The sequence below is a fragment of the Podarcis tiliguerta genome (assembly GCF_965153285.1).
Source record: "Podarcis tiliguerta genome assembly, chromosome: 6".
NCBI lineage: Eukaryota > Metazoa > Chordata > Lepidosauria > Squamata > Lacertidae > Podarcis > Podarcis tiliguerta.
The window spans coordinates 8,333,950-8,349,033 of NC_139539.1; the positions used below are offsets into that span (position 1 = coordinate 8,333,950).

The 15,084-nt window shown below is 44.5% G+C and overlaps 2 protein-coding genes across 4 annotated transcripts in view; one reads left to right on the forward strand and one right to left on the reverse strand.

The window, feature by feature from the left end:
• Positions 1–15,084, forward strand: part of PTK6 (protein tyrosine kinase 6) — a 736,207-nt gene that overhangs the window by 696,631 nt on the left and 24,492 nt on the right. The gene's annotated exons all lie outside the window — the stretch shown is intronic.
• Positions 1–15,084, reverse strand: part of COL20A1 (collagen type XX alpha 1 chain) — a 131,344-nt gene that overhangs the window by 114,688 nt on the left and 1,572 nt on the right. The window contains exons 1-2 of one of the 2 annotated variants that reach the window (XM_083447253.1): positions 10,742–10,838; positions 1,693–1,777 (exon numbers count right to left, since the gene is read on the reverse strand). In XM_083447253.1, the coding sequence (XP_083303379.1) occupies positions 1,693–1,768 (76 nt within the window). In that variant the 5' untranslated portion in view covers positions 1,769–1,777; positions 10,742–10,838. Of the gene's footprint in view, positions 1–1,692; positions 1,778–10,741; positions 10,839–15,084 lie in introns of those variants that run through there. The other variant, XM_083447254.1, reaches the window with a different exon arrangement.

Sequence of the window (15,084 nt, forward strand, 5' to 3'; positions counted from 1 at the left end):
GGAAGGAAGAGATAAAGGAATAAGGAAACTTTTTTTGCTTTGGACAAACAATTGTGTTGAACAGTCATATACTAAGTAAAGATAAGGATAATGTAGAGGGAAGGGATTTGCTGACTAAATAACTGAACTGGAATACAGAGAGGGAAGGCGTGGGGAAGTCCGGGAAACAAGCAAATGCAAGAAATATTATGATAATTGAATTATTTTTATTTGTTTTTACTTCTTTGTATTTTTATTTTTCTTCCTTTATGTGAAAATCCTAATAAAAATATTATTAAAAAAAAAAATTGTGTTGAACAGTCGCACATCACCAAAAGAAGATGGCAATAACTTACATAAAATGTGCAAATTGAAGTTTATATGTACAGATGCAAAATATTTGGAAATAATTAGCAAAATTTAAACAGAAGTGTGATATATCTTTGCTTAGTGCAGGAGGCTGTGAACAGGAGCATGTAGGGTTTGATCAATCTCCTGCTATCTGAGGGTGGGCATCTTCAGGCTTTCCTGCTCTTTATCTTCAAGGCAAGCTTGGACGAGGAAACCCTTCAAATAGAGGACTCTCCTCTTTAAAGAAGGACACACAGCCACCCTAGAAACAGTTCAACATGTGTTTGAACTCTTCCTGGACCCGGACTGAACCTCTTGAGAGTGCAAGAGGTGGGAGGGGGCAGGAATCATGCGCTTGAAGACACACGAGCACACACAGGAACACAGAAATGCACACCTACATATGTTTAAGAGCATTTGGGTCTTCTCCAACTCTGCTACTGAAAATTCGTTTACTGGGGATGCCAAAGAGGCAACATGGGGGCTTTGGCATATAAGCACTTTCTCCTCTGGTGTGCTACAGCCACACCTCATTTGAAAAATCTCTCCATGCAAGAATTGGTCAGGTGTATTGCAGTTCTGCAATGAAGCCCCCAGGCTTCAGAAAAGTTGCCATCTTGGTGCCACCTGGATAGACCACCAGTGGTCCAACGGGACATAACAACTCAGCCTCACATCTGTGTGCTTTTCGAGACACACTTCCAGCTTCCTGCAAGGAAATTATTTTGGGGGGAAACAAAGCTGAGATTCACAGGCCGCCCTGGTCGAAGCAGAAATGAAGGGCATGCCATTCTTTAGAGGGGCCCATTGGCATCACCACACTGGAGCAAAAACAGGGACAGGAAGCCAGACAAAGAGGGGATTCATTTCCTGATCAAAGGAGAGGCTATTTTTGCTCAGCTTGCTCTGACCAGCATCCAAGTTGTCACTCTGGGATCCCCAAAATGAAGAGGCAGGAATGTTGGACGCCGATTATGAAAATGAAGAGATTTTCCAGTGTTTCCTGATGACCAGCTTGTAAACGGGCTGCAGCCCTTTGAGATCCTGTAAATCTTCTTTGAGGTTGTGCCGTGGCAGCACAACAACTTCTGAAGGACGGCAGGTTCCCCATCTCTGTGCTACCACGATAGATGCCATGATAGAACCTGAGACCTTCCAAGGCTGATCAATGACCCATCTCCATGGAACAGGTGGGAATTAGGCCTAGGTCATGAAGCAAATCCAGCCCTCGCTCGCAGGATCACTTGAACCAAGCAACACCGTAGAACCATGCAATTCAAGAGAGAGGTTATTTTTTCTTACCGGGTTTTGGTCACCTCCAGCACATGATTTGAAGAAGAAAAGGCTGGGTTTTCTCCTTACCTTGACCACACGCCTGCAAGGTGATATGAGTTGCCAGCATTATGCAGGAAATCCAGAAAAAGTCAGGAACAAGCATGACGAAGACCTAACATGTTTAAAAGAAGAAGAGTTTGGATTTGATATCCTGCTTTATCACTACTCTAAGGAGTCTCAAAGCAGCTAACAATCTTACAACAATAAAACATTAAATAATAAAATCAGCAACAAACTAAAAACAGATTAAAATGGGCATTAATATTCTAAATACCTGGATAGGCTTGTCTAAACAGAAATGCTTTTAGCAGACACTAATAATAATAATAATAATAATAATAATAATAATAATAAATAACAATAACAATAACAACAACAACAACAACAACTATAATAATAATAATAATAATAATAATAATAATAATAATAATAATAATAATTTATTTATACCAAGCCCATCTGGCTGGGTTTCCCCAGCCACTCTGGGCGGCTTCCAACAGAATATTAAAATACAATAACCTATTAAACATTAAAAGTTTTCCTAAACAGGGCTGCCTTCAGATGTCTTCTAAAAGTTTGGTAGTTATTTTTCTCTTTGACATCTGGTGGGAGGGCGTTCCACAGGGCGGGCGCCACTACCGAGAAGGCCTTCTGCCTGGTTCCCTGTAACTTGGTTTCTCGCAGTGAGGGAACTGCCAGAATGCCCTCGGTGCTGGACCTCAGTGTCTGGGTAGAACAATGGGGGTGGAGACGCTCCATCAGGTATACTGGACCGAGGCCGTTTAGGGCTTTAAAGGTCAGCACCAATCCTTTGAATTGTGTTCGGAAACATACCCATGGCTTAGGGCCTCATCAAACCTAAATCTAGCCCACGCCCACCCCTGATCTTCCACCTCACTCTGCCTAATGAAAGGGCCGGCACAGCATTAAGAACTGACTGAAGGATACTCCCAAGACACACATTTTAAATCACTAGATGACAGCAGCAGGTTGACTACTTAGGCGCTTGAAACACCAGTTATGCATTATATGCAAGCTGCATTGCGCTTATTGCCTCCTGATAGCTGAGGGGCAGTAATTTAAAATCAAGCATGACCGAGTGAGCCCAGGTGTGGTGCTGTTCTTCGGCAGGAAGGAAGGAAGGAAGGCCTGAAGCACATGAAAACTCAGCTGTTTCTGCTGCCGTCTATGATACGGCCTCACTTCGTCACGTCAAAGACTGGCAGAATCCTGCACACACAGGGCACCAACTGTTCCAGGGCCAGGCGTCTTGGCCATGACCACCATGTTGTTGTTGTTGTTGTTGTTGTTGTTTTGAATGATCTTTATTGGTTTTACAAGTTTCACAATCATAATGCATATCTTGGTTCTTTTAACCTTTATGCTTTTACTCTATCGAGCTTGTACTTACCTCCAACTGTTGACAAAGAAATCTGAGGGCTTCCTTGGACAAAAAAACAAGGACACCAGTCAGGAATACCAGAGCAAAACAGCAGCCAGTAGGCTTGGTCTTTATTGAAGATGGTAGCGACAGGACTCCCACCTGCCACAAGGTGGAACAAGATGGGAGCCCCATACAAAAGAGAACCCAAACTTTTATTAGCTGCTAATCCCCATGTTACACCCCCCCCCCAAAAAACTACATCACTCATACATCATGGTTACATCATGAAAGGGGAGGTCTGGTGGCAGTAATCTGAGCATCCTGGACCCTGCCCCATGGTTCTCCTTGCCCTCCACTAAACACCCATCAAGTGTAACAAAAGAGATATTTACATTTCCCTGTTTCCCAGCCAAGTTAATCACACCCTTTTGTCTTCATCTGGGTTTGTTATTTCTGGAATGGCTACCTGTCTGGCACTCAGGTATCAGGACGCTAGGGATTATCACTCAGGCAGAGGGGCTGCTGAGTAGCTGAGCTCACATGTCTATATGAATTTCTGACGTTTTCCCAGTGAGCCAGTACACAGATACATTTATCAGTGAATTGTTACATTTGGTATTGTGCAGCAGAGGCCCTTTGAATAGATAGGAAGAAATTGTGATGAAGTGTTTTGTGGGGACAAATCACAAAAGTCGCAAAAGTGATTGTGCTGATTTTGGTAGTGGGCTGATGTGTATGATATCTGCTGGAGGGGCAGCCCCCTTCCCACCCTATACATAAATTCCTGCGACACATCCTTCTGGTTTCTCTCTGTTTCCTTTTATCTTTGTTATATTTACATTCTATGTAAACTTAATACTATAGAATAAAATTGTCTAAGTGTTATTAATGTACATCCTTCGCTGTTGTATTATATTGTTTCAATTCCCAAAGTCCAACCCAATGGTTCTTAATAAACATTATGAGGTCTGTTTCAATCCTGCGAGTGTCTTTATTTTGTGTACATTTCTTCTCTATGCATGCTATAAATTCCATCCATTCTCTTTGGAATATTTTGCCGCCCTGCTCTCGGATTTTTCCAGTCAGTTTTGCTATTTCTGCTTACTCCATAAGTTTCCGCTGCCACTCTTCAACTGTGGGTGTTTCGTGTTGTTTCCATTTCTGTGCGAATAATATTCTCACTGTGGTAGTAGCATAAAGGAACAATTTCTGGTCCATCTTTGCCACCTTAAGGTCCATGAATAATCATAGTTTAGAGGTCCCAGGCCCTAAGGAAGTCAGATTATCCTCCACCCGGGCCAGGGCCTTCTCAGTTATGGCTCTGACCTGGTAGAATGCTCTGTCCCATGAGACCAGGGCCCTGCAGGATTTAACTTCCTTCCGCAGGTCCTGTAAGACAGAGCTATTCCGCCTGGCCTTCAATTTGAACTTAGCCTGATCTTTTATTCCCCTTCCTTCCCTCCCCCTCCCCTTTTTATGAAGATTACCCGCTCTGGGATCCCACAGCTAATTCTCCCCTGGTCTCCTCGCTGGCCCAAATAGGACTAATTTAGCCAGCTAGCCCTGGTGATCATCTAATGTTTATTGGATGGATTTTCCCCCTAAATTGATTTTTGAATTCTGAATTTATTGTTATTCACATTTTATTCTGTATTTTATGCTTTTTTGTTTTTTTGCATCAATTAAGTGTTTTAAATTTGTTGTTAGCCGCCCTGAGCCCAGTTTTTGGAACTGGGAAGGGTGGGGTATAAATAAAATTTATTATAATAATAATAATAATTATCATCATCATCGCTGAAGCTGGATAGAGTGGACGAGACCAAGAGTGGGTCCAAAAGTCAAGAAGATTCTGCAAATGTTGTAGAGGGATGGGAGGGGCAGATGGGGTAGTCAACCTGGGAAGGGAGAAGGACATTTCCAAGCACAACTCAAAGTGTTGGTGCTGACCTTTGAAGCCCTAAACGGCCTCAGCCCAGTATACCTGAAGGAGCATCTCCACCCCATCATTCACTGAGGTCCTCCTCCAAGGGTCTTCTGATGGTTCCCTCACTGCAAGAAGCAAAGTTACAGGGCCTTCTCGGTAGCGGTGCCCTCCCTGTGGAATGCCCTCCCATCAAGATGTCAAGGAGATAAAGAACTACAGTTTTCAGAAGACATCTGAAGGCAGCCCAGTACAGTGGTACCTCGGGTTAAGAACTTAATTAGTTCCAGAGGTCCGTTCTTAACCTGAAGCACCACTTTAGCTAATGGGGCCTCCCACTGCCACTGCGCCACCGCTGCGCAATTTCTGTTCTCATCCTGAAGCAAAGTTCTTAACCCGAGGTACTATTTCTGGGTTAGCGGAGTCTGTAACCTGAAGTGTCTGTAACCCAAGGTACCACTGTATAAGGTAATTTTAAGGTTTGACATTTTATTATGTTTTTATATTCTGCTGGAAGCCGCCCAGAGCGGCTGGGGAAACCTAGCCAGATGAACGGAGTATTATTATTATTATTATTATTATTATTATTGAAAACTCTGATCCTAAACCTCCACTGCCTTGGGGAACATTTTCAAGAGAAGAAAAGGCTGAGGGGTAAACCCTACACAAATCCAGGGTGGAGTTTGTAAGATGGTTAGATGGCATCTTGTGTGGCTCCTTCTGGCACGTCCTGCAGCCAAGCTGTGCCAAATGTCTTGCTTTCTTTTCCTTTGGACCACATCAATGAGACTGAGAGGGGGGTCTTGTCATCTGGGCAGCCCAGGACCTCCAGACACACTGCCCAGGCTGGCGCCCCAAGGAGGGCACTTTGGCGCTGCTAACACAGAGGTTTGGCTTCACCCCCAAAGGCACACTCCATTGTCTCTCGAGGCAGACGGTTGCCAACATACCAAATCCCATTTAGTAAGTGCTAAGGTATGGGGCCGATCAGAGTAGACACGGCTAGGATTGCATTTATTCTCACATTTATATCGTAAGAAGAGCCAATGGCTCAACTGATCCAGAATCCTGTTCTCACAGCAGCCAATCAGATGCCTATTTAAAATGAGGCTACTATTTAAAATGGGCTACTTTTAAAATGAGGCTGCATTTTAAATTGCATTTTAACCTGTATTTTAATTTTTTTCTCCCCCCTATTATGTTTTTACTGTAATTTTACTGGTGTTAGCTGCCCTCAGCCCAGCTCTGGCTGGGGAAGGCGGGGTATAAATAAAATATTATTATTATTATTATTATTATTATTATTATTATTGTGTACTGAGTTGAATATGACCCAAATTGCAGCAGTCTGATTGGTCCTGGAACAATAGGATTCAGAATACAGCAGTCTGATTGGTCCTGGAACAATAGGATTCAGAATACAGCAGTCTGATTGGTCCTGGAACAATAGGATTCAGAATGCAGCAGCCTGATTGGTCCTGGAACAATAGGATTCAGAATGCAGCAGTCTGATTGGTTCTAGAACAATAGGATCCAGAATGCGGCAGTCTGATTGTTCCGCAGGAGCCACCCAATCCAACTCCAGCCGGAAGTGAATCTGCAAACTGATTGGCCTACAGGAGAATCCCAGAATTAGCCAATCACGTGGGGCCCATTGTGTAAATAATGTATATAAAGCAGACATTTCGGGGGGAACTTCCATTCCTCCTCACCACTGTGAGCTGAATAATGAGCAGGAAATCCACACTCAACTCTGAGTATATTTTTATTATTATTACTGGAAACTCACAAGAGCAATGCTCTCCTCTTCTGTGGTTTTCAGCAACTGGTATTCAGGAGCAAAAGTTTTATGGTCAAGTGGGGATTTGGCCCCTATCGCTAGGGTCCCAAGTTCAATGCCCAACTCACCACACCACTTAGATTAATTACGCCCCTCGTTTAGTAATAATAATTGTATTATTTATACCCCGCCCATCTGGCTGGGTTTCCCCAGCTACTCTGGGTGGCTTACAGCATATCAAAAAACATAAAGCACCAAGCGTTAAAAACCTCCCAATAGAGGGCAGCCTTCAGATGTCTTCTAAAAGTTGTGTAATTCTTTGATCTCCTTGACATCTGAAAGGAGGGGCGTTCCACGGGGAGGGTGGAACAAAAATGGGGTTGGGAAGGGGATGGAAAGACTAGAAACGGATGGGATGGGCTCCTCAACCAACGTAGTGCAGGCACTCTTCACATGCCCAGATGCTCAGGTGTTGCCATAGGCTGTTAGGCTGAGCATCAGAAAAAAACCTAGGAAGTCAAACAGGAGCCACTTTTGCCAAAGGCAAACAAGGAAATTGCTCAGGAGGAATCTTGCTTTAAAAGCAGGTATGGGATCATGGCCACTGGTCCCATCACCTCCTGGCAAATAGAAGGGGAAGAAATGGAGGCAGTGAGAGATTTTACTTTCTTGGGCTCCATGATCACTGCAGATGGTGACAGCAGTCACGGAATTAAAAGACGCCTGCATCTTGGGAGAAAAGCAGTGACAAACCCAGACAGCATCTTAAAAAGCAGAGACATCACCTTGCCAACAAAGGTCCGTATAGTTAAAGCTATGGTATTCCCAGTAGTGATGTATGGAAGTGAGAGCTGGACCATAAAGAAGGCTGATCACCGAAGAATTGATGCTTTTGAATTATGGTGCTGGAGGAGACTCTTGAGAGTCCCATGGACTGCAAGAAGATCAAACCTCTCCATTCTGAAGGAAATCAGCCCTGAGTGCTCACTGGAAGGACAGATCCTAAAACTGAGGCTCCAATACTTTGGCCACCTCATGAGAAGAGAAGACTCCCTGGAAAAGACCCTGATGTTGGGAAAGATGGAGGGCACAAGGAGAAGGGGACGACAGAGGATGAGATGGTTGGATGGTGTTCTTGAAGCTACCAGCATGAGTTTGATCAAACTGGCGGGAGGCAGTGGAGGACCGAAGTGCCAGGCGTGCCCTGGATATACACGCCTTTACAAATTTTAGTTACATTGAGCAATCCAGCACCATAACAGCACAAAATATGATCTACTAACTTCATTTTTCTATCTTTAAACCATAGAATAGGAGCCCTGCCGAAGCAGGACCTCAAAAAATTATTTACGAACTCATAAACGCTCCTCCCCACGGAAATCTTTAGTAAAAGGCGAAAGATTTATACGATCTGAGGAGAAGCCAGAGTATAATTCTGCAGCTGCCAGTAGTCCAGGGCACAGGATCAGAGCCTGACCATCAGGTTAGTGTGCCACGTAGGTTATCCCCCGAAAGCGTTCGGCTGCGAGCAAAAATAAGGTGAAGGAGGGTCCCTAGTTCTTTCCCGCGGTTACAGAACCGGACTCTCACGTTAAACACGGAGAAATCGCGCCCTATCTCCGCGCAATGCATCACGGTCGAAGCAAATGCAAATGACGCCCCCCGCCCCTTCCAGGTGTCGGTCCCGCCCGTGCAAGGCAGGCGGTGCAGAGGGTGGCTGGGCTCGCCCGGCGCCTGTTTGCGGAAATCAGAGAGTGGAACTTTTCAGTTGTCAGCTAAATCAGAATTCCTGCTGGTGGCTGCAGATCACGCAGCTGGAAAAGAGATCGTTGAAGAGGCCAGTTCAGAAGTTGGCAAAGTTGCCTGCCTGGAAGCCCATCTCCACCTTAAACCCGGATAAGCCTTGCATCCTTCATCCCCTCCTTAGCGGTGCAGCGATAAAACTGCCAGCACTTATTGCAAAGCTAAGCCAAGCATCCGGTGCGGTTTCAGATGTGTGTTGAGTTTCCCCGCATTGTAGGGGGTTGGGATAGATGACCACTGGGGAACCCTTTCAATTCTGTGAGCCTACCAATTCCATGAATCTATCCTAGATTATCTGGTGTTGGTTGCTGAGAAAGTGAAATGCACTCTGCACATGCCTGCTAGTTCTAAAGAGGGGACCCAAAGCGGAGGCCTGATTTTTGCTTCTTGTGGGGGGGGGGGAGTGTTGACAGATGGTCCGTTCTTGGATCGGAACCACAGTGGAGACAAAGGGTTCAATCTCCCCCCTCCCCTCAAAGAGGGATGGGTGGATCTGTCAATTTAAATGTACAATACAATACGATACAATAATCATTATTGTCATTGTCCCATGCAGAACAACAAAATTGAAAAATCTACACCAGACATTCAGAAACCAACAAACCTGCTATCCCAGCTATCCCAGCCTGGTTAACCCCCTGAAAACTCTGATACCCCATAATTAAATACAATATACTCCCATAGAGACTACCTTACACTGTGTTGAAAACCAAAATCACATTTGGATAGAAACTGTTTCTCAGGCGGCTAGTCCTAGTCTTTATAACACTGTACCTTCTTCCAGAAGGCAGAAGCTGAAAGAGATCATTTCCGGGGTGCGCACTATCCTGCACTATCTCTGCAGCTTTCTTATGGCACCTGGAAGCGTAGATTTGATCCAAGGTGGGAAGAGTGCACCCAGTTATTTTCTCCGCAGACTTTACAACCCTGGACAGCATTGATTTTTTCCCTGACCGTGCAGCTCCGATACCACACAGAGAGACCATAAGTTAATACACTCTCAACAGTACAATGGTAAAATGCCATCAACAGGTCCTTTGAGAGAATATTTTTCTGGAGGATTCTCAGAAAATATAACCTCTGTTGTGCTGTCTTCATCAGGTCTTTATTGTGTCAGTTTTTCAGCCCTAATTTCAGTTCCACATTTCTGCAGCAATTCACATTTTTTTTAAGGGGGGGGGACTCAGGAAAATTAACCAGCATTTTAGTACAAATTTTGTACAAATTTCTCCTAATATACACATCTATGTATCCAGTTTTGACAACTACACACATTTATTCTTGCAATCAATTTCCTCCAATAGCATGCATTGTTCCATGTTGATTTCATCAATCAGGCACACTTTCTCCTAAAATATGCATTGTTGTACATATTGCTTGGTTCGAGAACTGTCCTGCAAAGTTGGGAAATGTGCAAATTTCAATGGATGGTCCAGTTTTGCTTCCCGTATGGGTAGTTTCTTATTCAAATGCAAAGTTGAAATCTCTCCCATCCTTACCTGCAAACCAGAGGCTCACACAAACACACACAATCCCCCCCCCCAGCCGCTAATAATAAATGAAAACCAAGCACACAATGGTGAATCAAATACTAAACGTAGTCTTGTTTGGCCCTACGAGAACTGCAAGAATACCCAGAAGAAACGGGGTCATGAATGTTGTGCAGAAGAAGGAGTCCGCACTCCACCTCAGGAGATTATCTTTTTAAAAAGGAACTTTGTTTTAGAATCATCTAAGGGGAGTGACCTTACGGGTCATCTAGTCTCAATGCAGAATCTTGCACTCCCGGATGGACCTACACGCTCCCTGAGAGATGACAAACCAGCCCTTACAACATCCCTGTGATATCGCCCGGAATCATCATATTGCAGGTTTGAATGCTGAGAAAGGGCTTCCTTATAGAAGAACCGTAGGTGAGTTTACAGCTAAGGAGATGTTTATCTCGGAACCAGGGACTTCGGAGTTTACAGAGCACTCAGTTCCATTCACTACAGGATAAAAGTTGGCTCACAACTCATCACACCAGGCACTAACAGAGCTAAAACACAACGGTAGCAGGCACACACACACACACACACACACACAACCTTCATTGCCTGACCCAACATTTCAAAATCCCACTAGAGTCCCCTATAGCAAGTCCAATTTGCAAATAACTATAAATTGTGAATGAGTATCTGTCACAAACCTGGAGTCTTTCAATGAGTGAGGTTCTTCCTTAAGTTGGCTGCGATGGTTTGAAGAATCTGAGTACATTCTTGATATCTGAGGAAGGAAGCCAGCGGCTTGTCTGCTGCCTTTGAGCTTTTTTTCATTCTGTCTGATTTTTTTTATTGTGTGTGTGTGTGTGTAAGATTTCGTGCACAGATGTCAGAAGTGCTGATTGTTTGGGGGGGGGGGAGCAAAAGTTTCCAGGGTCTACAATCAATAAGAAAATAAATGCAATTTCTTTTTTTTAAAATAAATTGCACGAAACATCAGCGATACAGTGCAAAACATAGTCTTTCCAATTGCTCACCCTGCAGAATATCTCCAGACCTCTTCAAAGTAGCTTCTTAGAAAGCCAACCTAAAAGCCTATGTGGTTGATTCTTCCAGGGGTGCAAAGGGTCTGGGTTCATAAACCTTGGAGTCTATGCCCTAAGGGGAAATAACCAGTGCCAGATTTACGTATAAGCTAAACAAGCTATAGCTTAGGGCCCCACTCTCTTGGGGACCCCCCAAAAAAATTAAAGGGGGGGAAGTGTACACCCTTCCAAAATTTAAGATAATAAAATAAAATAAAACCTACATACAGCAACAGTGTTTGTGTTGTGTATGGACCTATTGGGTCCATAAATTACCATATAGCATATATTCAGCACAAAGAACAGCAACATTTGGTTGTTGACGAAGGACAGCTGGACATGCAAAGGACCCCATTATCTTTAGTAGCTTAGGGTCTCTTCAAACCTATATCCGGCCCTGGAAATAACTGTAGAGGATTGCATACCCAACTTCATCAATACACTGCAAAACATCTAAATAAATAAAAATAAACAAAGGGGGGAGATATGAATATTGACCCCCCCAAGAAGATATTCAGCACTTCACTATTTTAAAGTGTTGTACATTTCCAAAATATAAGATAAAAAACAAAATAAAGCCTACATACAGCAACAGTGTTTTGTGTTGTGTAGGCTCCTATGATTTAAGCAATGGGCCCTGCTTGCTAGCCTACTCCCTAAAATATCCCTGGTTTGCTCATTTCTATATATAGGGTGCCTACATTCTGCATGGACTGGTTGCACGGCAACATATGCAAATGGCTTTAGATGCCTTTTAGGTCCATATATTCAGCACAAAAAACAGTGACAATTTGTTGTTGACAAAGGAGAGCTGGACATATAAAGGGTCCCATTGCCTTCAGTAGCTATGGGCCTCATCAAACCTAAATCCGGCCCTGGGTCTGAGCATATGACGCTGATCCTGGGCCGACTACACTGGCTACTGTTTAGTTCCTTAAACTTTAAATGGCTCAGGGCCACAACACCTCAAGGACCACTTCTCATATGAACTGATCCGGACTCTGTGAACACCATCGGAGGCTCTTCTTTGTGTATCTCATCCACAAGAGGTCCAAAGTGAGGCAACACGAGAACGGGGCCTTTTCTGCAGTGGCTCCCTGTTTGTGGAATGCTCTCCCCAGAGAGGCTTGCTTGGCACCTTCATTACCTATCTTTAGGCACCAGGCAAAAAACCATTTCTCTTCAACCAGGTGTTGGGCTCATTAAACAATCTATGGCTTTTTTAATTTGTTTGTGGGAGAAGAATAATTGGTTTACTTTTGTCTTTTTTGCCGGGTGTTCTTTTCGTTGTGAGCCAACCTGTGATCTTTGGATGAAATTTGATCAATGTAATAAATCATCATCATCATCACCATCCAACTTCCATTTAAAAACATCCAAGGAAGGAGATTCCACCACCTTTTGAGGGAGTCTGTTCCACTGTCAGAAAGTTCTTCCTGATATTTCGTCAGAATCTCCTTTCTTGTAACTTGAATCCATTGGTTCAGGTCTATTGGCAGACAGCAGTTTCCTTTCTAACCGGTGTGTATGTCAGACATTGGTTCAGTAATAGTGCCACTGTATTCTGCTCTGGTCAGACCTCACCTGGAGTACTGTGTCCAGTTCTGGGCACCACAGTTCAAGAAGGACACTGACAAACTGGAACGTGTCCAGAGGAGGGCAACCAAAATGGTCAAAGGCCTGGAAACGATGCCTTATGAGGAACGGCTAAGGGAGCTGGGCATGTTTAGCCTGGAGAAGAGGAGGTTAAGGGGTGATATGATAGCCATGTTCAAATATATAAAAGGATGTCACATAGAGGAGGAAGAAAGGTTGTTTTCTGCTGCTCCAGAGAGGCGGACACGGAGCAATGGATCCAAACTACAAGAAAGAAGATTCCACCTAAACATTAGGAAGAACTTCCTGACAGTAAGAGCTGTTCGACAGTGGAATTTGCTGCCAAGGAGTGTGGTGGAGTCTCCTACTTTGGAGGTCTTTAAGCAGAGGCTTGACAACCATATGTCAGGAGTGCTCTGATGGTGTTTCCTGCTTGGCAGGGGGTTGGACTTGATGGCCCTTGTGGTCTCTTCCAACTCTATGATTCTATGATTCTAGGTCCTACCCTCTGAAACAGGAGAAAGCAAGCTTGGTCCATCTTCCATGTGACAGCCCTTCAGATATTTGAAGATGGAGATCCAAATTCCTCCTAATTTTCCTGCTCTCTGTAGCTGCTCCTGTTAACAGCTTCCAGGATAGCATGCTCAAAGCATCTCCCATTTGCTGTCTAAAACAATACGATATGATATGATAATCTTTATTGTCATTGTCCCGTACAGAACAACGAAACTGACAAAATCTACATCAGACATTCAAAAACCAACACGCCTGCTACCCCAGCTAGGTTAACCCCTAGAAACTCTGATACCCCATAATTAAATACAATATACTCTGACTTGCTCTGTCCCAGCTCCTGCCAACCTAGCAGTTCAAAAGCAGACCAGTGCAAGTAGATAAATAGGTACCACTGCGGTGGGAAGGTAAACAGCGTTTCTGTGCACTCTGGTTTCTGTCACGGTTTTCCATTGCACCAGAAGCGGTCTAGTCATGCTGGCCACATGACCCGGAAAGCTGTCTCCCTCAGCCTGAAAGCAAGATGAGCATCACACCCCATAGTCGCCTTTGACTGGACTTAACCGTCCAGGGGTCCTTTATCCTGAAAGGGCATGTTCAATGTAGGAACAGCCGAGACAGTGCGAATTGGAACTGAGCAGGAACAGCAAACTGCCTCTTGTACATTGTGTGAGCACCATAAGAGGTTCTGGTGAGTACACTGCCAGCCTTGAGCCCTGCACTGGCAACCTCTGCCACTGAGAGAACAGGATGCTGGACTTGATCCAGTAGGCTCTTCTTAAGCTCTCTACACTGAAGGAAATGGGATGAAACAAAATCATGGAGGAGGTCTATTAGGAAGCATTATCTGATGGACTGGAGCTGTCCTCCTTCTGGAGTTGTTGCTGGTACCCATCTCTCTTGGGAGACAATGGAAGAGTGCACCTTTGGGGATGAAGTCAACCCGTTGGAGAGTTACAGTGCCTGCTGTGGCTGTAAAGTCTAATAAGGGAGAGACATGTTTTGTTGCAGGTGGGACAAATGAAGGCACCCGGTTGTGCTGATGCAGATGCACCACAGCGTTTCTTCTCTTTGCGCACCTCCCAGTAGTCATTCCTCCTCTGGTCATTGCTATGGATCACTTCTCCAAGCATCATGTCTGCTACCTGGACAGTTATCTTTCCACAAGGGCCAACATTCATACCGAAATCCAGCATCGCCTGAGCTCTGCAAGTGCGGCTTTCTCCCAAGTGAAGTGCAGAGTGTTTGAGGACCGGAACATTTGCAGGGAAACCAAAATGTTTGTTTAGAAACCTATTGTACTACCAACCTTACTGCTTGCTTGTGAAACATGGACCACTTATAAACACCATCTCCAGCACCTCGAAACATTCCATCAACGGTGTCTCCGAAAAATTTACACATCACTTGGGAAGACAGGTAAACTAATACCAGTGTACTGGAAGAAGCAAAGATCACCAGTGTCAAAGGAATGATTCTTCAACATCAACTTCATTGAACTGGCCATGTTGTTTGGATGCCTGATTATCGTCTTCCAAAGCAACTACTCTGTGGGATGCGGGTAGCGCTGTGGGTTAAACCACAGAACCTAGGGCTTGCCGATCAGAAGGTTGGCGGTTTGAATCCCCGTGACGGGGTGAGCTCCAGTTGCTCGGTCCCTGCTCCTGCCAACCTAGCAGTTCGAAAGCATGTCAAAGTGCAAGTAGATAAATATGTACTGCTCCAGCGGGAAGGTAAACAGTGTTTCTGTGTGCTGCTCTGGTTCACCAGAAGCAGCTTAGTCATGCCGGCCACATGACCTGGAAAAACTGTCTGTGGCCAGTAAAGCGAGATGAGCGCCGCAACCCCAGAGTCAT